Below are 22,673 nucleotides of genomic sequence, written 5' to 3' on the forward strand. Positions count from 1 at the left end.
TAAATAGCAGCTCTAAGGTGACACAAGTATCAGTGATGAAGCTTAAAGACCCACAGTCCTCAGGAGAAGCCTCCTCCCTCTCCGAGCTTCAGGTCAGAAGCTGAGACCTGCCCAAGTTCCTAGCATAAGAAAGACTGGGTGGTTTTCATCGAGCCCCTTGAGATGGGACAAGAGACTCTAAGAATCCCTAACTCCCTCTTCCTCAACCCCCTCACATGAACCTCTGATTCAAGTGGAAAGGTGAGAACATCTGTGGAGGAAGCACTAATAAATCCATGCCCATCTGTTAGTTGAAGCATTTTAAGTGCATTACTGACTTCTGCCAGGAGAACAGTACAATCAGTATTCACTCGTCCTGGGGCTTCCCTGGTGGCGCAGTGGTTGAGAGTCCGCCTGCCGATGCAGGGGATATGGGTTCAGGGATACGGGTTCGTGCCCCGATCCGGGAAGATCCCACATGCCCCGAAGTGGCTAGGCCTGTGAGCCATGGCCGCTGAGCCTGTGCGTCCAGAACCTGTGCTCCGCAACGGGAGAGGCCACAACAATGAGAGGCCCGTGTACCGCATTAAAAAAACAAAACAAAACAAAAAAACACTCATCCTAAATAAAGACTGGCATTTGAGATACTAAAATTTTCCTCTGATGACCATCTTTGAAAAGTGAAAATAATTTGCTAAAAGAACTGACAGTATAAATATGACTTCAACACGATAAATGCAAGAAATGTTAACCTACTTAAGAAATCAACCTCTTGTTGGAGAAACATCCTGTCACGTCAGAAAAACAGTAAATAAAAAGCCAGCCCACTGGAGCCCTAGGAAGATTATCTCTTGAAAGCAAGATGAATTGAAATTCACTTTGGCCATCTCAATAATTTTCTCTCCGAAGGCTATATTGCAAAACTCTGTCTCCTTAAAAAGGGCAAGCTTGAATTTCAGCTGGAGCTTCAATAAGCCCCACTCTCTATCCACTGAGGTCCATCAGGCGGGGCGTGGCATGCAACTGGTGCTCAATAATCACCCAGTAAATGACAACTCCTAGGCACCTTCAGAGGGGCTGGATTGCTGACCTCTGGGTTAAATAATGTATGGTTGTGGAGGCTTTTTGTAGTTTTTGCTGTTGTTTGTATGTTTTTAAAGTGACTGTTCTGTTTCTTTGCTTGATATAAGCTGTAACTTGTGATTTCCCTCTTAACGAGCTCCCAATGCCTAGATGGAGCTGTACCTTTTCCAACCAATTTGCTGTGGGCTGGGAAGTCAAAAAAATCAGGCTTAGTCAAGTTGTGCCTAACAAACCGGCCTTGCTTCTATATACAAGGAAGTTAATTACACATTGTTTGTAGAAGTAAATGCCCGAAAACAAGCTAACTGGCAATCAGTGAGATCATTACAAAGAATGAAATGGAAGGTCCCTTAAGATACTTGGCTAAGTGGAAAACAGCAAGATACAGAACAGTGTGTGTAGTATGCAAGCACTTGTGTAAAGACGAGGAAAAAGGAGCATGTAACTTCATGATGATGTGCAGTGTCTCTGGAGGGACTCGCCATAAGAAACTAGTATAATTGGATGCCTATGGGCCAGAAACTGGGTGGCTGAGGGATGAGGATGAATGAAATTGTTTCAACGGTTTACAGCTTGATTTGCAGGGAAACCATGAATATCTATTATTCCTAAAAAACAACATATCAACGATAAAGGCCTTTGCTCTAGCACATGGGCTACCCTGACTGCCCAGAGGGTTCTCCCCCATGACTTCCTTGTGTAGGTCTGCTCAGGTGGGTAGCTACTGCCTGGCTGACTGTGTAACAGCACCTGTAACATGGCCAAGAGCAGCAAACGTACGCTGGTATTCTGATACACCTCCCACAAATGCCTTCCATTTGAGAATATAAAACTTCCACTAAGCCACCTTCCGATTATACACTCAAAATAAATTTAAAAATTTCACATTTTCAAACACTTCCATAATTCTGGCCTGCTTTCCCCTTAAATTAAAACTAAACTATGATATCATAGTAAAGAAGCCAGTCTATGAACAATCTCAAGCACCCTCGTCTATGTGTCTCAGACTTCACAGCAACAATAACCTGAGCGGGAGAGAGAGAGTACACACACGCAAGCATAGCCCACAGGTGAGAACAAGGATGAGGTCAGAGATGTGTGTTCACCTCTCCATCCGGATTTGGAGAGTACTGTAGTACTTCACAAATAATTTCTATGCTTGCCCCATACCCCCTTAAACCAATGAAAGAGGCTGAGGATTACTGAGGTGTTACAGGTCCAAGTCTAAGCTATTCAGAAATCAAGACACCCAAAAAAATGCAAATCAAAAAACAAAACAACCAAAAAAGCCATAAAACAAATAACTAACAATTTCAGTTAATTTCAAGCAACTGATTATCATACAGACATCAACAAAGACTTGCAGGGACTTCCCTGGTGGTGCAGTGGTTAAGAATCCGCCTGCCAATGCAGGGGACACGGGTTCGATCCCTGGTCCGAGAAGATCCCACATGCCACAGAGCAACTAAGCCCGTGCGCCACAACTACTGAGCCTGCGTGCTGCAACTACTGAAGCCTGTGCGCCTAGAGCCTGTGCTCTGCAACAAGAGAAGCCACAGCAATAAGCCCACTTGCCACAACTAGAGAAAGCCCACATGTAGCAATGAAGACCCAACGCAGCCAAAATAAATTTAAAAAAAGTTTTAAAAAAACCCCCAAAAAACAAAGACTAGCAGAGAAAACAGAATTAGAAGATTTTTGTTTCCAAAACTTGAAAACATTCCCAAATGCTGCATAAGGCTCTCAAGCTGCACTGCCAATACCAACATGGCCAGCCACTTCTTTTCATGCATGACACCTGTTCCTGGGGTCCACTGCCTCAGCCACGAAGGGAGGCACCTGTAGGACAGGAGCTGCTGTTGGCGCTGGGAGGGGAGAACCTGCTCAGAGCTCTCTAGGATAACTACTGTCCAGCTCTGGCAGAGGGACACTGCTGGCTCACTCCAAATACTGGAGCAGTGGCTCTCACTATCTGCTTGGCTCAATTCTCCAACCACTGTATGTGTTGGATGCAGGGAAAGTGGGTCAATCAGGTGCCAGGTGAAAAGAAAAGGGGATGCTCAGATGGTTCCAATCTGCTATGCTTCTAATTATGAGCCACAAACTTTTCTAGAAGTTACTTCATTTATTATTTGAAAAATTTTTTTGGCCACACCTCAAGGCTTGTGGGATTTTAGGTCCCTGACCAGGGATTGAACCCAGGCCCTCGGCAGTGAGAGCGAGGAGTCCTAACCACTAGACCGCCAGGGCATTCCCTCTAGAAGTTACTTTAGCACTCACTCAGACACCTCACAACCAGGCTGTCCCACCTTATATCTAGCTTGATGTAAAAAGTACCTCAGGCTGGGACCTTGGACATCTTATCACTTAAATCCTTGTTTCCTGACTGCTACAGAAACTCTTGTTTGGGATTTACCCATTGTTTGCCCACGGTATTCTTTGAACTGGTTTGTTTCTGGTGGTTTTTTGAGCACCTGCAAACTAAATGAATTCCCTCTATTCTGCCATTCACGGCCACTGATGAAACTTTTAAACCCTGAGCTCAGTTTCTACCCTGATGAGCAGCCACCTGTTCGAAGTGGGCCATCATGTACCTGAGACTTAATCTTTTGATGTGGTCATGTGGTGGAGTTGGCAAAATTACACTGAAGTTATTTTCCCCTCTGAATTTTTGCGAAATAGAAAAGGACTGTGGGCAATTCCCATGTAGCCACCTAGGCTCAGCTGAATCCAGCTATCTTATATTAAGTCCTTCCCCTCACAGGGGAGGCTGGTTGGGAAGGTCTATTCCTCGCTTCCTTTTTGTGAGGGGGAGCGAAGTCAGGAACGAACTATGTCGCCATCCTGGTGACATCACCCCCGGCCCTCTCTTCCTGGTTCCCTCTTCCAGTGGGAAGTCAACATAATTTGCTAGATGTTTTGGAAGAGGAAGAGAGAAAATCAAGTTTCTAAAAGATTGAAATCACCATTTATCTTAAGGAGCTGCCCTTTTTACTCTTTAATAAAAGTCCCTGCTTAATATAAAAATATCACATCTCTCTATATTTTCATTAAATAGCATGTCAGTTTTGAAACTGAACATCCCTGACTGAATCCTATGTTCCTCAGGAATACAAGAACAGCCTCACTGGGTCAGAACATGTCCACCGAGGTCAGGGCCCAGTGACCAACGGAGACCCTAGAACATGCCAGGAGCACACGCCCCTCTCCCTGGCATCAAGCATTAAATGTGAGGTAGAGTCCAGCCTCTGCTGTAGCCACTTACAGCTTTGCTCGTAAAAAGTCATTCTCATCCCTAAAAGGTCTACTTGCATTTCCTGTCTAAACCACGTCTCACATAGTTCTCCTTATATATGTCCTAAACACAGTCACACAACATTTATTCTACTCACGGTGCCCCTTGTCAAAACACCTGAGGATTTATGAACAAGTCAGTGTTTATCTCTTTAAGGCCGCTCATTATTTCACCAGTTCTGATGGTGTTCTTTTCTTGGTCTTTGCTTTTTCACATTAAAGAGTCCTCTCTTTCACCTGATTCAGTCCCCTTTCCCGATGTTAACTAGTTCCATCAGATCCCATTAGAATGATAGACTAGACAGCACATAGTACTCCTGGTGAGGCACGATACAGTTTTTACATAAAGGAGGAACGATGTAAAAATAAGAAAAAGAGTAACAAGAACAAAACAAAACCAACCAAACAGAAAAAGGTGGAACAATGTACTGTTTTGTGTTCAATGCCTTTATGGTCAAAACAACAGGCCTGGCTGACATCCTTAGGAATCTCCTACTCTCAGATGCCTTTCTTTTCAAACACAGATCCTCCCCACTCTGCCCTACCATGGGCAGGGTCTGTCTCTCTCTCTCTCACATTTTCCTTACTTAAAGCCACCTGCTTCTAATCAGCTTTTTCTTTTGTAACAGATCTATACCCCGACCTGATGTTTGTTGAACACCTGCTCTTGCCAACCAATATTATGAGTAAGTGATGCTACTTCTTCGTAACTACAAGGTAGGGGGTGTTATCCCCACATGTGGACGAGGACAAAGAGTCTTAGAAAAGTGAAGCAGCCCGAATCACAGAGCAGGCAAAAGTGGTATCTGAATATACATTAGGCTGGTAACAAGCCAGAGCTCTTTCCCCAAAGTAATTCACTGCTACCAAACAATCTGGAGATTTTGCCTTCAGTTAATACAAAGATTCTAAATAAAGTCTGCCTAACACTGATCACTAAGAACCCTTCTCCCTTTAGAGACGTACTGTAGATCCTTAACCTTTGTTTCCTTTCATGAAGGCAACCGCTTAGCCACAAAAAGTTAACATGTTCCCTGATAGCTTAATTTTTAAATGGTTTTTTACAAACACTATCAAGGAGGTTTAGAAGACTAAAGATATTATACCTAGCCACAGCTGTGTATCCACTTGCTTATGAATCTCCTCAAAGAACTTTAGTTAGAAATCACATCATTACCACCACCAACACGTTATTTTTGTTCCAGGAAACTCATCCTTTTCACTGGCTTCAAAGGTTTGCCTGGTTGAGTGCTTGAGAGCTGAGATTCCCTCAGGTCCAATTTCCTGTGTCCTATTTGTAGTATTTTGTATACATAGGGACGACAGTTTATTCTTCTAGCCTTCTAGCATTTAAAAAATTATCATAAAAACACAATAGCTTTCAGGTCTCCTGTAAGCTGATTAACTTCCCACTTTCTATGAGGTCCCATTTGTGTTTCAGACTTGCGTACTTCTTCATTTAGCTAACCAACCTGGGCCAACCACGTTGCCCCTGTTCTCCCCAAGCACAAGTTCTTTACCTCACGCAGGAAGGCTCTCTCTGTCCACACATCCAACTTAACTCCCAGGGGTTTACAGTAGCCCCACTGCCTGGAATGCCTTTACTATTCTTGCCTGTCCAAATTCTAGACATCCTCCAGAGTTTGACCTAAATCCCATCTCTCCAGCAACCTTCTTTGACCTAGCTGTTCTCTGCTGATCTCTTCTTGTTCTAGAACCCTTTAACAATAATTCTACACATCGCTCATTCTGCACTTAATCCCATCTAAAATGTTTACGTCTTGTCACCTGAGTTTATGTCTTGTCCTGAGTCCCTGGAAGACGGGGACCACAGCATTTGCTTTTCTGGAAGTTCCCTTTGGTGTCCAGCAATGTGGAGTGTGGCTCCACTTGTCTGCATCCAGACAATCTTTGCTGTAAATTCAAGGCATTACCAGAACATTCCCTCTTCCAGATTGTCTCTTGCTCTCACAGCTCTGGGTCAGTGACTCCCTTGAAATATTGCCACCAAAAGGCTGCTGAGTTAGCTTGTGACAAGAACTGGGGCTGGGTATGTCTGTATATGCTTTTGGTGAAGGTAGACATGCCATGCAAACTCTAAACCAGGGTAAGCACTCTGACACATAAGCTTGCCAGTGAAAAATACTGTTGTAAGAGATTTTCCTATGGAATATTATATATCGCTTTCTAGAAATGTATATTTTAAATGTTGGTATTAGATATATCAGGAAAGTCACAGACATTTTTCAAACCCAAAGCTACGTTTTCCTGTAAGAATCATAAATAGAAACACAACTACTTAAATCAAACCATCTAGCTAGACCCAGGCAATCAACTTGATGGAGTGATGAGAAAGCTAAACATGTCGCTGGAAACTCAAATACACATTCTTTGCTTCACTGTGACTTCTTATATGGCCTATTGAAGAATCTCAAATTAATAGTCCTGATTTCAACTCTAAAACAGATCTGGTTAAAAAGCTTTACTGTTACAAAAGACCCCGAACAGCCAAAGCAATCCTGAGACAGAAAAATGGAGTTGGAGGAATCAGGCTCCCCAACTTCAAACTATACCACAAAGCTACACTAATCAAGACAGTATGGTACTGGCACAAAAACAGAAACATAGATCAATGGCACAGGATAGAAGGCTCAGAGATAAACCCATGCACATATGGTCACCTAATTTATGACAATGGAGGTGAGAACATACAACAGAGAAAAGACAGCCTCTTCAGTAAGTGGTGCTGGGAAAACTGGACAGCTACATGTAAAAGAATGAAATTAGAACACTACCTAACACCATACACAAAAATAAACTCCAAATGGATTAAAGACCTAAATGTAAGACCAGACACTATAAACCTCTTAAGGATTAATCTCCAAAATATACAAACAGCTCATGGAGCTCAATAACAAAAGAACAATCCAGTTAAAAAATGGGCAGAAGACCTAAATAGACATTTCACCAAGGAAGACATACAGATGGCCAAGAGGCACATGAAAAGATGCTCAACATCACTAATTATTAAAGAAATGCAAATCAAAACTACAATGAGGTATCACCTCACGCTGGTGAGAATGGCTGTTATCAAAAAATCTAGAAACAATAAATGCTGGAAAGGGTGTGGTGAAAAGGGCACCCTCCTGCACTGTTGGTGGGAATGTAAACTGATACAGCCACTATGGAGAACAGTATGGAGGTTCCTTAAAAAACTAAAAATAGCACTACCGTATGACCCAGCAATCCCACTACTGGGCATATACCCTGAGAAAGCCATACTTCAAAAAGAGACATGTACCACAAACGTTCACTGCAGCACTATTTACAATAGCCAGGACATGGAACCAACTTAAATGTCCATCAACAGATGAATGGATAAAGAAGATGTGTCACATATATACAATGGAATATTACTCAGCCATAAAAAGAAACGAAATTGAGTTATTTGTAGTGAGGTGGATGGACCTAGAGTCTGTCATGCAGAGTAAAGTAAGTCAGAAAAAGAAAAACAAATACCGTATGCTAACGCATATATATGGAACCAAAAAAAAAAAAAAAGGTACTGATGAACCTAGTTGCAGGGCAGGAATAAAGAGGCAGACATAGAGAATGGACTTGAGGACATGGGGTGGAAGGGGAAGCTGGGGCAAAGTGAGAGTAGCATCGACATATATACACTATTGAATGTAAAACAGTTGGCTGGTGGGAACCAGCAGCATAGCACAGGGAGATGGGCTCAGTGCTTTCCCATGACCTAGAGGGGTGTGATAGGGAGGATGAGAGGGAGGCTCAAGAGGGAGGGGATACTGGGACATATGTATGCATATGGCTGATTCACTTTGGTGTACAACAGAAACTAACACGTATTGTGAAGCAATTATACTCCAATGAAGATTAAAAAAAAAAGGCTTTACCGTTAGAACACTAGATCAAATCATCTAGTTTTACAAGAACAAGACTAAGCAATTACTTTAAGATGAATGAAATTTTAGCTTTCACTGCATACCTCATGCCTGAGCTACGATGATAAACAGCCATTAAAAGAGAACCAAACATGGCCCTGATAAAAGGAACTGCCTGTGGGGTTGGGTAAAGAGACGTGAGAACTGATCTCAACGAGGTTATCATATTTGGAAGGTGGCACCCCACTTCCCACCTGACTGACATTGTCACTGGTCCCAGGACAGCTGCCCAGGACAATTTCTGGGAGATAAGAATAGCACCTTTTACTTAGGTATGAAGCCAGAATGATATGCCATTCTTACAGACTACAATGAGACTGAACTAGGATCCATAGAATATTCACAAAGCAGCTTCAACCCAGGGCAACTCCCAAACGTAGGGAAAGTGAAACTGTTGGTGAGCACTACTCACTGATCTTCTGTTCCAAAAAACTTTACAAAGAAGCATTTCTTCCCACGCGGTTTCTTTAAGTCCTTGGGTGGGTTAACAATCTAGGGGATGAAAGGGAAGAAAAAGGCTTTTTTCCACAGGTATAAGTTGGTAAGAAAAAAAATAAAACAAAAGAAGTACATCTTAAAAAACAAAACCAAACACAGGGCCTAGTTTCTGTCCAAATCTGTCACTTTTCTACTGAGATATGTGGAAATGTGCAAATATGCCAGGAGTTCCCTACATCTACTATGATCTACAGTGTTCAGCAGATACAATATACCTTTCACTAAAATGACCCTGTTTTTTTTGTGTGTGTGTGGGGTACGCAGGCCTCTCACTGTTGTGGCCTCTCCCATTGCGGAGCACAGGCTCCGGACGCACAGGCTCAGCGGCCATGGCTCACGGGCCCAGCCGCTCTGTGGCATGTGGGATCTTCCCGGATCGGGGCACGAACCCGTGTCCCCTGCATCGGCAGGCGGACTCTCAACCACTGCGCCACCAGGGAAGCCCGGCCCTGTTTTAAAAGCAGTTAAAACTAAGGCCAACGTCATTACCCCCTGCAATGTGAGCCTGTCATCACTGAAGAAATATAGAGAATACTCTTAAAAATACTTCTGTGCAGGAAGAGTTGAGACAGGTAACAGCGACAATGAAGAACAACTGAGGCGCTGAAAATGCCATATTGCAAAGAGACAGTCTAAAGACATTTCCTGGGCTCCTAGCAAGAATATAAAAACAGAACATTTGGAAAGCTATGAGGGATCGCCTCATGCAAAATGTGGAATGCCAACTTCTGCAAAGATGCACTGGAGTAGCACATATGGTAAAATGGAAAAAAGATTTAAACTTAGTTGGGACAAAAATACTTTGACTTTTCACTAACCTACATTTAGATTTTTCTTCCTGGAAAATTTATTTGCTTCTCCTTTTGTTAGATTTAACTGCAAAGCTAAATTCAAGTTAGAATGGATTTTCAGGATTAAAAGACTTTATCACAAACCACCTCTGATTCAAAAAATAATAACTTACTACAGATTAAAGGATCTGGTTTATATTATACTGCCGTTTCTAAATAAACTGATACTAAAGAGAAAAAAATTCCGAGTGTTATTTAAATAAGCCCAGTTTAACTCAATGCTAGAAACTGAGGGGGAATACATCTTACATTCTCCCCTTCCTCAAACCCAACTTTAGACGTCTTAGTAGCAAGACACTCACCTTTCCCGGCCAAGGAGGATACCGGCCAAGTTTCCCCCTAGAGAAAACAAAGAGAGTCAGCATTTGCCCTGGAAAAGCCAGTCCATCTTCAACTCACTCAACATGCAATTTATTTCCCTAAATCTCCACTTCCACCCTCAAGTGCCAGAAGAAAAGCTGGCAACCCGGAGTTCTTAACGTGACTTCCACAGCTGGGCCCAAGAGGCCCAAGTCCCTCAGAAGTGCAATGCAAAATTGTAGACTTATGTGCATAGGTATGGGCATTCTGCTGGTGAGAAGAAACACAAAAAAACAAAACCACCAAGAGTCGTTTGTCTAGAGCCTCTCCGTGACGTGACGGGGGTGGGGGGCAGTTCGCTCTGTAAACACAGACTTCCCCTTACAAAGTCTGGTTTAATTCACCAGCCCGGCTTTGACAAATGCTTATGGAAGCCCTTCCTCTGGGTCGAGAAACGAGCTACGCAGCTCGAGGGAGGCGGCGACAGTCAGTCTCGGTTCGGGCGGTTGTCTGGGACACAGAAGCAGACCACGAGAGGCACCCAAGAAGGTACTGGTCACTGCCAACCCTTCGGTTGTAAAGGAAAAGTCCCCCTTCCATTTCTTCACAGGGCAGCGCCAGCAGTCCGGTTTCGACACCCCCGGCTGAGCCGCCGGCACAGGTCAGTTTCATCGCAACGCAGGTTTCGACGGGCTTGCCCAGACGAGATGGCCCCGCGGGCTCTCCGGCTTTCCTCCTTTCCCGGGAGCCCCAGCCAGACCCCGAGGCGAGGACCGGGCGTCCCCCGGAGCCGCGCGGCGCCGGGCATTCCCCGCCGCCAGCGTCCGGGTCCGGAACGCAGCCCTACCCCGGCAGCCTTGGGGCTCAGAGCCGGGCCCGCTGCGGCCACCCTCAGGCTCAGTCCCCCGGGGCCAGGCTGCCCCTTCCGCCCGGCTTCGTTCCCAGCGCCGGCATCTGTCTCGCCCTCTCTCCACGACCTGGAGCGCATAGAAAAGCAGCCTCGAGGCGGGCCGTGCACCTCACGCCTAGGGAAGCAGCTCCCCGCGAACCTCGCTTGGCCCTGGCAGCCCGGACTCACCACACCAAATCGCCGAGCCGCAGACTCACAGCCGCCATCTTACCACCCAACCACCGCCGACGCACGGGCCGTCGGGAACATCAGGTCGCCCCGGTGCCGCCCATTGGAGTGAGCCCGGTCACATGACGGGGGCCGGCCGTAACCGGCCACGCCGCTGCCTTGACGTTACCGCGCCCGTAGGGGCTTATTGGTCGGTCTAGCAGCACGTGACCCGGGAGCAGCGGTCTCCGCGCGCCGGATCCCGGAGACTCCCGGCTCCTTCCCCCTCCCTCCGGCTTGTGACAACGGAGCGCCGCGGTCTGAGGCGGCGGCGACGGTGCGGCCGGCCAAAAGAGATAGGGAGCCGGCCCTGCGGGCGCCCCGCCCCCGGGCCCTGGCCTCCAGCCCTCTCCCCCTCGGCGCTTCCGTTACGGCCGTTACTCCCTCGCCGGCCCCCGGGCGGGCCGTGTTGCCGCGCCGGCAGCTGCCCTGACGGACTTCAACGCGGCCTGGAAGACAGCCTCCGCCCGCGTCCGGGGCCCCGCACCTGGCGGGCTCTGCGTGGTCGCCCCCGGGCGGCGGAGCGCGCTTTCTAAAGGCCGGCGTCGGGGGAGTCGCTCCCAGCCTGCGTCCGCGCCGCAAGTTCTCCAGGGGCGAAGTGCTGCCCGCCCCGAGGTTCCGAGTTGCCTGGCCGGCGTGGAGCCGGCGTCTCTCCGCTTCCTCTTGGGTCGGCGCGGCGGCACGGCCGGCGAAGCTCCCCCCGGGCGCGCGGGGACCTGACCATGGGCCGCGGCGCAGGGCGGCCGCCCGCCGGGAGGCATGGCTAGGGGGCCGGCCGCTAGCGGCGCCGCAGACCGGGCTCCCGGGCCGGCATGAGGACGGCCGCGGGGGGACGAGTGCGGCCCGTGGGGGTGTAGCCTACGTTGCGCCGGTGACAAAGGTGCGTGTGTTTGTCGGGACCGGGCTCTCACGTAAGCCTTGTTGTAGTTTGACACTTTTAGGGAAGTTGGGAGCAGGCAGTTGTGACAGCAGGAAGGCAGATGCTAGGCGTAGTTTCAGTACGTTAAAACTAAACCATGGGTAATGGGGAACTGTGAACAGCAGTTCAACACAGCGTCTGCCTGAACGTCAACATCCTAGGGAGAAAATAAAAAAAATTTAAAGGTCCCAATCCCAGTTCCAGAACCCAAACAGTTAAGTCAGGTGTTGACTTAACTTAGAACCGGACTTTTCTTGAGTCACCGCCTGCTTGAAAAGGTGGCAGGTCCACACGCCGTTTCCTATGGGCGTTTTGTTATACGGAGACTGGTTGTAAGCGGGTTTTTAGCGAACTGGCTTGTCCGCAGTCTGGTTTCTCTTTGGAGTTCGGTTTCCCTGAAGTACCGTCAGCTGTTTTCAGGAACTGTCATTTACTGTTAACTATTTTGTGTTTTTTTAAAGACGAGTTGATCATTTAAAGCGTATTTAAGTTTCCAGGATATACCTTAATAAAATTCAACACACTATCTTAGTTTAAAAATTATTAAATTTTGAGGAAGGATACTTGAATGACCTCATAAAATACATGAATCTTAAATCAACTTCACACTGGATCTAGAGACATTTCCGTTAAGAGTCAGGAACATGGTAAAGAATATATTGTCTGATATCCTGGTAGTTCTAGCCAATGCAATAAGACATGAAACAAAAATAAAACATAATTTTTCAGAAAGGAGAAGACAAAATTCTCATTTTTGTGGATGATGGGACGGCCTGTTTTTAAAAACAAAGTTAAGGGAAAACCATTAAAATAAGTAAGAGTTCCTTGAACAGACTAATTACAAAATCAGCATAAAATTCAGTTTTTCTACATTTCACCAATAATCATTTTGAATATATGATTAAGAGGATATGTAACAACAACAAAAAGTACTATTCCTGGGAATAATCTGAGATGGAAAAGGAGGCTAGTATTTCTTGGATAACATCAGTTGAAGGTTTTTAAGAGGGATGCTTTTGTTTGTAGAATACTGTACTTTTATTTAGAATTAATGGGGACTTCCCTGGTGGTGCAGCGGTTAAGAATCTGCCTGCCAATGCAGGGCACATGGGTTCGAGCCCTGGTCCAGGAAGATCCCACATGCCGCGGAGCAACTAAGCCCGTGTGCCACAACTACTGAGCCTGCACTCTAGAGCCTGTGAGCCACAACTACTGAAGCCTGTACACCGCAATTACTGAAGCCTGCACACCTAGTCCTGTGCTCTGCAACAAAGAGAAGCCACCGTAATGAGAAGCCCGTGCACCGCAATGAAGAGTAGCCCCCACTTGCTGCAACTAGGGAAAGCCTGCACACAGCAACGAAGACCCAACGCAGCCAACAATAAATAAATAAATATTTAGAATTAATGGTCAACTCATTAAAATCGAGTATTTAAATGCTTAGCTTTTTTAAAGCCTTTTAAGCTTTGTCGACAAATCTTTTATTTGTAAATCTAAGAATGTTTACATAAAAATAAATGTTTGATTTTTGACAAAGTTTCAATTAAGGCAACAGTTTAATAGATTAAATTCCCGTAAACAATGAGCTCTTTTTTACGAAATTAAATTCCCTTAAATGTTTTACACAGCATTTAAAGCTTTATATGCTTGTTCTCTCAAATACTTCAAAATTCTAAAACAGTGAACTTGTAAATCTAGAAGTTAAATCTTTCCAAGGACTTAACTCTTTTAAGTCTAATAAACGTGTAAATGTAAGTCAGGTCTTTTAAAAGCACACTTTCAAATTTAGTCTAATAAACGTGTAAATGTAAGTCAGATCTTTTAAAAGCACACTTTCAAATTTAGTTATATTACCTTAAGCATTTCAAATTAAAATTGTAAGTCTAACGTCATTCATTAAAATGTCTGATTCTCTTAAATGTTTGAAATGACTTAGTAACAAGCAACAGCGATTATCACGATGACTGTAAAACTTAAATGAAAATCTAAGTGTTAATATGCTGTAGGTTTGATTTACTTTATTTTCTAGTCTTATTTCTGTATTTTCGCAGGCCTGCAAAGTCACACAACCAAGAGATGAATTTTTACCGTCTGGGTTGATTGAAGTTACACTATCTAAAATTTGGGATGAGATAAGGTTACATTTTTAAATTACTGCCTAGTCAAGGGCAGGGACCTAGTTCCCACTTCTAAGATGACCTTTCTGCATCCCATCAGTTAACATGCAGATTCTCTTCTTACAGTGAGAGTTTGCCGGCATTTATGAGTAGGGGACCTTTATGCCTTCACATTCACCTTCACTTTGCCTGCTTTTATGAGTGGGGGGACCTTTATGAAATCCCTTTCAGCTGGGATTTATTTCCACAATTCAGAGAATCACGACTGTTGTGGGGGCCTTGAAAGTTTCTTTTAGGGGAATTTCTTTTGACATCTTAGTGCATGATGGTCTTTTGCATCACCAACCTGTTTTGCTGCCAGTTGCTTTGTTTTCTATTTCAAATTATTTTAACTCTTCATTTTTAGATATTTTACTCCCTTACCTGGTCTTATAGATCACAATTTTATGGTCATGATAGAAGAAGTGAATATTGCATGTATACAGATACACATGATGTATATGGATATGTAAAATATATATAAATCTTCCTGAACTAATTCACATTTATGATTCATTTACATTCAAAATGCAGTGAGCTTTTTGGGGAAACTTATCAAAGTGATTTTTAAATTGATCTGAAATAATTAATAGGCTAGAATAGCCAAGTATTACTTTTAAAAGAATAATAAAAATGAATCTTTAAGTTGTTGAAATATACCATCGAATTTTTCAAATCAGTGCTGTACTGGTTCAGGAATCTAGATACTAGATGGATATAACAGGATGCATTTCAGAAATAGACCTTAAGATATTAAAGACATATGATATATGCCAAATCAGCAGGGAAAAGAGGAATTATTTGGTGATTGATGCTGGGGAGAAACCAGGTTAGGGCCTCACCTCTCACCTTATAGTAAATTCAACTTGGATTAAAGAGTTCAATGTGAAAAATACATCTATAAAACAAGAATGGGTAAATTCTTCTACAAGTATTATTTGGTTGGAGGAGGACATTATAGGCATAAAAGAAATGGAAGAAGCCATAAGGGAAAAGAGCCTAGTTTTAACTGCATAAAAAGCTAAAATTTCTTTCAACATACCTCACTCTATGCAAAGTTAAACAGTAAATAGCAAAGCAGGAGAAAGTATGAGAGCTATGACAGGCATTACGTATTTATTATTTATATATCTATAACAAGTCAAAAGCCCTTACAAATCAATAAAAAAGCTGCGATTTTTTCAACCATTCCCTTAATGCTGGATACTCAGGTTGCTTCTGTCATTTTTCATATACAAACAAGGCTACAATGAATATTCTTATTTATTGGTGTGGTAGAATGTGGGTTTTAAAAGGTAGGACACAAAATTACACATAAAGCACACACACAATATATAGTGTGATTTACATGTTTATATTCTGTAAATCCTTGGAATTCTGTAGTTCACAATATACTTTGATCATTTCCAAGCAACTTTGAAGGTCTTTGGCCTGTGATAATTTGTCACTTTGCTGAGGCCCAAGTTTGGGTGGTGAGAGGCTGGTGTTCAGAAGTGAGCCTAGCCACACTACTTCTGAGACAGTGGTCTTACTTATCCTGGGGTAGGCAGCACTTCTCTGAACTGATAAAAACTGTCATTGTGAAGAATGGCCCTACATGAAAGTAAACTGCTGGTGATGTAAATAAAGAGGTTTTAAGACAGAGGTTATTCTCAGCCAGAAGTAAAAAAAAATGTATTGGATAAATTAAATGAAAACCAGTTTTGTCTAGGATTCTTTGCAATTCTGAGGATTCTTTAAGGCTCTATCAGCATGGGTTCTCTAGTGTCAAGAATCTAGTGAATATGCATAGAAAAAAAAGACTGGAAGGAAGTATGCTAAACTGATTATCTCTGAATGATAGGATTTGGGGTGCTTTTCATATCTATATGATATTTTTTATATTTAAAATAAATAGTATTTAAGAAGAAAAAAGCAGCAAATGGTAGTTAAGATAAATTTAACAGTCATTCTTCTTGACAGTGAAATTTTTTTTTTAAACTTAAATCTGTATAACTGAACAAGAAAAATCACCATTTTTATCATCTCGGTTTGACCTGGCTCTTCTTTTCAATGTTAACAGAAGCCATGCAGTGACACCTGTTAAAACTTGTTGGTAGCCATGTCGGAGCCCCACAGGGTCCAGTTCACCTCTCTCCCAGGTTCTTTGAATCCTGCATTTTTGAAGAAATCCCGGAAAGAGGAGGTTGGGGGAGCAGAACAGCATCAGGACTCTGAGCCCACTGCAGCAGCTGTTCGGATCACACTTACCCTCTTTGAGCCAGATCACAAGCGCTGCCCAGAGTTCTTCTACCCAGAGCTGGTGAAGAACTTACGAGGGAAGGTGAAAGGACCTCAGCCTGCAGACAAGGTATACCCCAGTGACCCCAGCTCACTCTGCAAATCTAATGCTCTGGGCAGCGTGTGTGGATGGGGCTTCCAGAGGGTGGAAGCAGCACTAGAGAGGCTTTGGGCTCCCCCACAAAGCAAGCACAAGGTCTGCTGGTTTTTCCTCTGGTAGGAACGGATAGAATTCTTTCTAGAACCATTCTCCTGATTTATGCTAGAGAAAATGTATGGCACATCCAAGGCTAATTTGAATTATGGCTAACTAATATGAATAAATGACCAGATTTTTTCATACCAAGTCTATAAATGTTACATGTAAGTGTGACCAGTCCCTGGCTTTTCCAGTGCTGGAATTTCATGCTAGACATTTCTCTTTTCCAAGGGAATCTCACTGTGCCTAATATTAGGGCAAGCAAAAGACACAGCCTGCTTATCTCTTTTGAAAAGTAATATTCTGAATAGTTTCTTTACCTGGATGGATAGAAACCTATTTTTGTGGGTTTTGTTTTTGTTGGGATTTCTTATCCCCCACTCCCCACTGGAATTGGGCAGCCTTTAGGGCTTTTGAGAATCAGTTTGATTTTTAAATAATTAATTAATTAGTTAATTTATTTATTTATTTTTGGCTGAGCTGGGGCTTTGTTGCTGCGCACGGGCTTTTGCTAGTTGCAGCGAGTGGGGGCTACTCTTCGTTGCGGTGCGCGGGCTTCTCATTGCGGTGGCTTCTCTTGTTGCGGAGCACGGGCTCTAGGCATGCGGACTTCAGTAGCTGAGGCTCTCGGGCTCTAGAGTTCAGGCTCAGTAGTTGTGGCGCACGGGCTTAGTTGCTCCGCAGCATGTGGGATCTTCTTGGACCAGGGCTTGAGCCTGTGTTCCCTGCATTGGCAGACGGATTCCCAACCACTGCGCCACCAGGGAAGTCCCAGTTTGATTTCTTAAATGTTTTTTAAACGATCTGTTTATTTTCTTGGCAGACTTGTTTTACTTTTTTAGTATGGAATGTTTCAAACATGTACAGTGTAGAGAGAATAGTATAATAACCCCCATGTACCCATTACCCAGCTTCAGTTATTACTGATACTTTGGCAATTCGTTAACATTGTAAAAATTTTTTATAAACTTTTTAACTGAATTATGTACATGAGAAAAGTGCATATATGATAAACATACAGTTTGATGGATTTTCACAAACACCCATGTAATCTGCACCTGGATTACAAAATGTAACATTTTCCAGGACACTAGAAACCCTCCTTCTGCCCTCCCAAAATATTGCCTCAGCCCTCAAGGGTAACAACTGTTCTCATTTCTAACAGCTGAGATCAGTTTTGCATGTTTTTGTATTTCATATAAATGGAATCATACAGTTTGAGTAGGAGCTAGGTCAAGAGCATTTATTTATAAGCACCTACTGTATACCTGTGTGCTAGGCTGGCCTCTGAGGGAAAGGTGAGTAGGGTCCTGCATTTGCAGCATTTGGATCTCTAGAGTGGCTCTCAGTGAAATGGGGATTAGGGTAGTACCTGGCTCACAGTGTGTCTGCGGGGTGGGGGTGGTGTGGTGTGTGTGGATGAGATCATGCAGGTGCATGATTTCTAGCAGATTGCCTCAGAGCCAGTGCTCCAGCAGTCTAATCCATGGTTGTGCTGTTTGGGGTGAGTGCCTTTGGTTAGGATTATCCACTTTTCTTTACTCAGATAAAAATGTGTTTCCTTGGTAAAGATCTGATTGGCTGAATGGAAGCCAATTCAGTCTGTGCCAGGGGTCAGCCTGTTGTATGAGGGCCAGTGGTCAGGATGAGAAAAAGTAATTTCAAATCCATTCATGAACTCTTTTCCAAAGTAGGAACAGGATTTTCTTCCTTGAGAGGAATAAAAAGTAGCAGGGATTGGTTAAGGTATTTATTTACGGGCTCAAACCAAATTAGTAGGTCAACTGAAATTAGAACTCCAGTGCTCTGATTTCACCTTTTTGGGGGTTCAGATGCCCTCCTCAATTGCAGAAAAATGCATGGGGCTTACACAGAGAACTTTGGATCCAATTTCAGGGGATTCACTCCTGGCCTTCAGATTCAGAACTCCTGAATTACAGTGTCTACTCTGCAGTGTTTAAAGCACAATGTAATCTGACACATTCATGTATTAACTCACTTAGCATGTATATCTTAGAATGTGAAGGCACTGTGCTGGATGCTGAGGACTATGTAAATGTGGGAAAGTTGCTGTCCCAGCCTCACAGGAACTTTGCGCTCTTGTAGATGTTTTAGGAGAATTACACCAGCACAGGTAGCAGAAGTCACAATGTGGTAATGGTTTAAGTCTGGTACAAATACAGGCCCCGGAGGGCTTAGACAGAGAGGAGCTTACATTCCAGATGCTGTGTTGAGACAGAGCTGGACCTTCATGCATTCAGGAAATAGTGGATGACTGCTGTTTGCAGGGCATTAAGGAGTATGCATTAAATCCAGCACTGCTCCAGGTGGGTAGGTTTTCTTAAAAATTATTTGAACCACTTAGGTTACATATGATCAGTGTAGAAAAATTAGAAGATACAGACAAGCGGTTTTAAAGACCACCCATTTATGATACGTACATGTTCTGTAATGTCCCATTGTACGTGTGTGTCCTAAATCGTTTAACTGATCCTTTATGGGTAAGTGGAGTTTCAGTAGGCAGAGATGGGAGGGTGAGATGGGAGAATTTTGTTTTCAAACAAGCATCTGATCTTTAGTGCTTTTGGACTCCAAAGTCTTAAGTGTATTTGGTACAGGAGTTTTTTATTAAAATTAAGATCCTTACCATGGAAGCTTAAGGTCCAACTCTGAAAAATTTTCTCAAGAAAAATGTAAGAGTAAGTTTATGGAATATAAATAAACTTTGGAAAACCGCATGAAAGTATCTGGAGGGAGTATTAAGATTGGGAGGGAAGGGAGATTATTGATCCTTCAAGATAAGCTTCCAAGGAAAGGTAATGCCATGAACTTGGGTTTGACTCTTCGTAGCTCTGAGAGAAGTGCAAGTTCATACCACTCTTCTAACCAATAAGGCTGAATAGCTGTCAAGAGCTTGTCCTATGCTCAGTGGGTTCTTAACCTTTTTGAGCCATTGACTTCTTTGGAAGTCTGGTGAAGCCTATGGACCCCTTCTTAGAATAATGTTTTTAAATGAATAAAATAATTTTTAGGATTACAAAGGAAATCAGTTATATTGGAACACAGTTCTACATGGGTTGAGCATCCCCTGACTAAAGTCCCTTTGCCATATTTGGAGCCCTACAGGACCTAGTGCTGCGTGCAATGGGCGATTGTAGGCATTTAGTCAAGTTCTCTTGAATCTCGTGAATGGAAATTTCACTTTCTTAAACAGCTAAGGTAAACACTTACGGGAAGGTAACATGTATTCTACCTTGTCTTTTCTGAAAAACAGTTGTTTTTATTATGCAGTTTATATGTGTTGAGTCAGTGCAGGCACTAGGAATAGCATTGTGGGAATTTTTTTGTGACTCCTATTTTTGTGGAATGGTCTCTTTACAGAAGAAAGATCTCTCGGATCCTTTCAATGATGAAGAAAAGGAAAGGCATAAAGTGGAGGCCCTTGCCCGGAAATTTGAAGAAAAATATGTAAGATTTCTCTATTGGACAACAAAACAACCTTGTTGGATGGGAGAGGTTTTCAGACATTTCCATATTCCTTTAGTGGTTTATCATCTAATCAACACTGATGTGGAAACAAGTGTAGACCTTGGAGAGAACAGAATGAAGTTATTAAACAAATGCATTAAGATAAGAAAACATACGGCAGGAACTCGTGTGGAGCTAAACGGATGAATAAGAAGGGGCTTTTACCCTTAGAATTTATCCTGAGAATAAACGTTTTGGTGCAAAGCATATGACGCCATTTAGTTCTTTCTTCTGTCTTAGGCCACTCTATGCATTTACAAATCTGTCCTATTTTGTAAGGTCTTCAGGGAATGAGGTTTTGGAGTGTGTGTGTATGAGACTGTTCCAGTGCTTTATAACCTTTAGTCATTAGCTGATGGGGTTCAAGGCAACAATTAATTCTGTGTATTAAAAAAAACCCTGTGACCCTAGACCTAGAAATTTGTTAAAAGGGTAGATCTCATGTTATGTGTTCTTACCACAAGTACAAAAAAGCATGTGATCAATTTTAAATTTTAGGGTGGAAAGAAACGTAGAAAAGACCGAATACAGGACTTGATTGATATGGGTTATGGTTATGATGAATCTGATTCCTTCATCGATAACTCTGAGGCGGTAAGTACTTAATGAAACCTCTGAGACTACCAGAACCACTGCACCCTAGCATCTACCGATGGCGCCTGGAGGCTGGGGGTGGAGTCAGAGTGGATGTACCCTTAGCACGAGGAAAGAGCTGCACTGAAGGGAGAGGAAGTGACACCTTGAGCTGGGCCTTGGTTTCCTTTATGAAAATGGTGATCAGAGATGTCCAAAACACCTTCTAACTTGGACATTGGTGATTGACCAGAAACATTTCTTAGCATGCTGTCTGAAATGTGACAGAGAAACATAGTCACATCTGCTCTGTCAAGACGCGCTCTGCACCTTTGGACTGTAGTCCAGAACTTGGAGCTGACCGTTTGTTTTCCCCCCTTCAGTATGATGAGCTTGTTCCTGCTTCTTTGACTACAAAGTATGGAGGATTTTACATTAACTCGGGAACGCTGCAGTTTAGACAAGCATCAGAATCTGAGGATGACTTCATTAAAGAAAAGAAGAAAAAATCTCCAAAGGTTAGAACGTTGCTCGCTTTTGGATTTCAGAAGTGCTTTTTTACATGACCTTATGAGATCAGTAGGTGACTTGCCAGAATACGTGCTGGTTTAGGATGACTCAGGACATTGGCGGAAAGGCACCAGCTGTGCCGAGGTTGGCGGTTCCCTTCTCACGTGTGTGCTGTGGCGAGGTGCTGTGAACCTGGAGGTCTCGGTCATTGTATCCATGCCTGTGTCCTTGCAGGCTCGGCAGGGATTCATTCGTCGAGGTGGTCCCAGGGCGGGGACGAGGGCAGTGAAGGGTGTGGAGTGAGGGGAGTTTGCACCAGCTTGCTGTGTCTCTTCTGTGGACATGTAGAGGACTTCAGTTCCCAGGGCTGTCACCCCAACGAGAACAAGTCAGCCCTATGATAAATTTATTTTGAAAGCTATCTACCATTGCCTGTGTGTTTAAAATGCGAGGTAGGCCCACACATAGCTCATTTTAAACCAGAAGCTGTTCAGGCTGCACAATGGCCTCTGTTGCCTCAGGCCCGGGTTTTCCAGAAGCCGCTGTCAGTGGGAATGCTGTCCTGACCTGCGGGTCTGTGGTCCAAGGACTGAGCGGAAAGCTTTTGTTCGTGAAGGAAGTAAGACAGCTCTCAGGATGTACCCTGGGCGGAGCAAGGCCGGTGCTGTGTAGTGCACTTGCTCCCAGAGTTAGGGAGCCGTGTAACTGTGCCTTGTCTTTAATTCTCAGAAGCGGAAGTTGAAGGAAGGTGGTGAGAAGATAAAGAAGAAGAAAAAAGATGACACTTATGACAAGGAGAAGAAATCGAAAAAGTCCAAGTTTTCCAAAGCCGGGTGAGAGGCAGCAGCTTCTTTGCTAGGATGACGTCTGAACTGTTAGGGCAGGACACCTGGGAGCTGACTCGCCCTCCTCCTCACAGCTTCAGAAGAGGCAGCAAGGCCTGGCCTTCGTTCCCCCTCATGCCTCCCACGGTGCCATGTGGGCATAGTCTGTACTCTCACATCTCTGTGTGTCAGACATCAGAGTTCTCTCTGTCCCACTGTCAGTGTTGGCAGCTATTTCTGTCACTGTATGATTGCTGATGTTTCCTGTTCTTTTGGGCACCCCTCCTCTGCCCCAGTTCTCCTGTCTGTGTTCCCCCTTTGTCTTCTCCAGTCCTGCTTCCTTTGCCTCACTTGGTCTCACCCCAGTCGCCCTTCAAGTTGCTGCTGCTCTCTGCTGCTCCTGCTTTCTTCCTTTAAATATCTTTCTTACCCCTCCCTTTTTTGCAACCTTTTATTTCAGCCTGGCAGTGGTTTTTAAAAACCCATCGGATATGTAGCATTTTGTGATACTGTTTTGCTAACCTATATTAAATCTCAAGCTTTGGTCCCAGCAAGAAGGAGCTCCATATGCCAAGAGGAGGGAGGAGGAGTAACAGG

General features: G+C 43.8%; 2 protein-coding genes across 9 annotated transcripts in view; one reads left to right on the forward strand and one right to left on the reverse strand.

Annotated features, from left to right (window-relative positions):
- The window catches only part of GLYR1 (glyoxylate reductase 1 homolog), a 36,419-nt gene extending 25,281 nt beyond the window's left edge, over positions 1-11,138 (reverse strand). For 5 of the 6 annotated variants that reach the window (XM_060031688.2, XM_060031689.2, XM_060031685.2 and 2 more), the window contains exons 1-3: positions 11,049-11,138; positions 9,973-10,009; positions 8,734-8,813 (exon numbers count right to left, since the gene is read on the reverse strand). In XM_060031688.2, the coding sequence (XP_059887671.1) occupies positions 8,734-8,813; positions 9,973-10,009; positions 11,049-11,086 (155 nt within the window). In that variant the 5' untranslated portion in view covers positions 11,087-11,138. The remainder of the gene's footprint in view (positions 1-8,733; positions 8,814-9,972; positions 10,010-11,048) is intronic. The other variant, XM_060031683.1, reaches the window with a different exon arrangement.
- A 172-nt stretch (positions 11,139-11,310) lies between these two features.
- UBN1 (ubinuclein 1) overlaps positions 11,311-22,673 on the forward strand; it is a 36,813-nt gene continuing 25,450 nt past the window's right edge. For all 3 annotated transcript variants that reach the window (XM_060031693.2, XM_060031691.2, XM_060031692.2), the window contains exons 1-6: positions 11,311-11,967; positions 16,225-16,512; positions 20,023-20,109; positions 20,668-20,763; positions 21,126-21,260; positions 21,982-22,085. In XM_060031693.2, coding sequence (XP_059887676.1) covers positions 16,264-16,512; positions 20,023-20,109; positions 20,668-20,763; positions 21,126-21,260; positions 21,982-22,085 — 671 coding nt within the window. In that variant the 5' untranslated portion in view covers positions 11,311-11,967; positions 16,225-16,263. The remainder of the gene's footprint in view (positions 11,968-16,224; positions 16,513-20,022; positions 20,110-20,667; positions 20,764-21,125; positions 21,261-21,981; positions 22,086-22,673) is intronic.

This window comes from Delphinus delphis, chromosome 15 (assembly GCF_949987515.2).
Source record: "Delphinus delphis chromosome 15, mDelDel1.2, whole genome shotgun sequence".
In the NCBI taxonomy this organism is placed as follows: domain Eukaryota; kingdom Metazoa; phylum Chordata; class Mammalia; order Artiodactyla; family Delphinidae; genus Delphinus; species Delphinus delphis.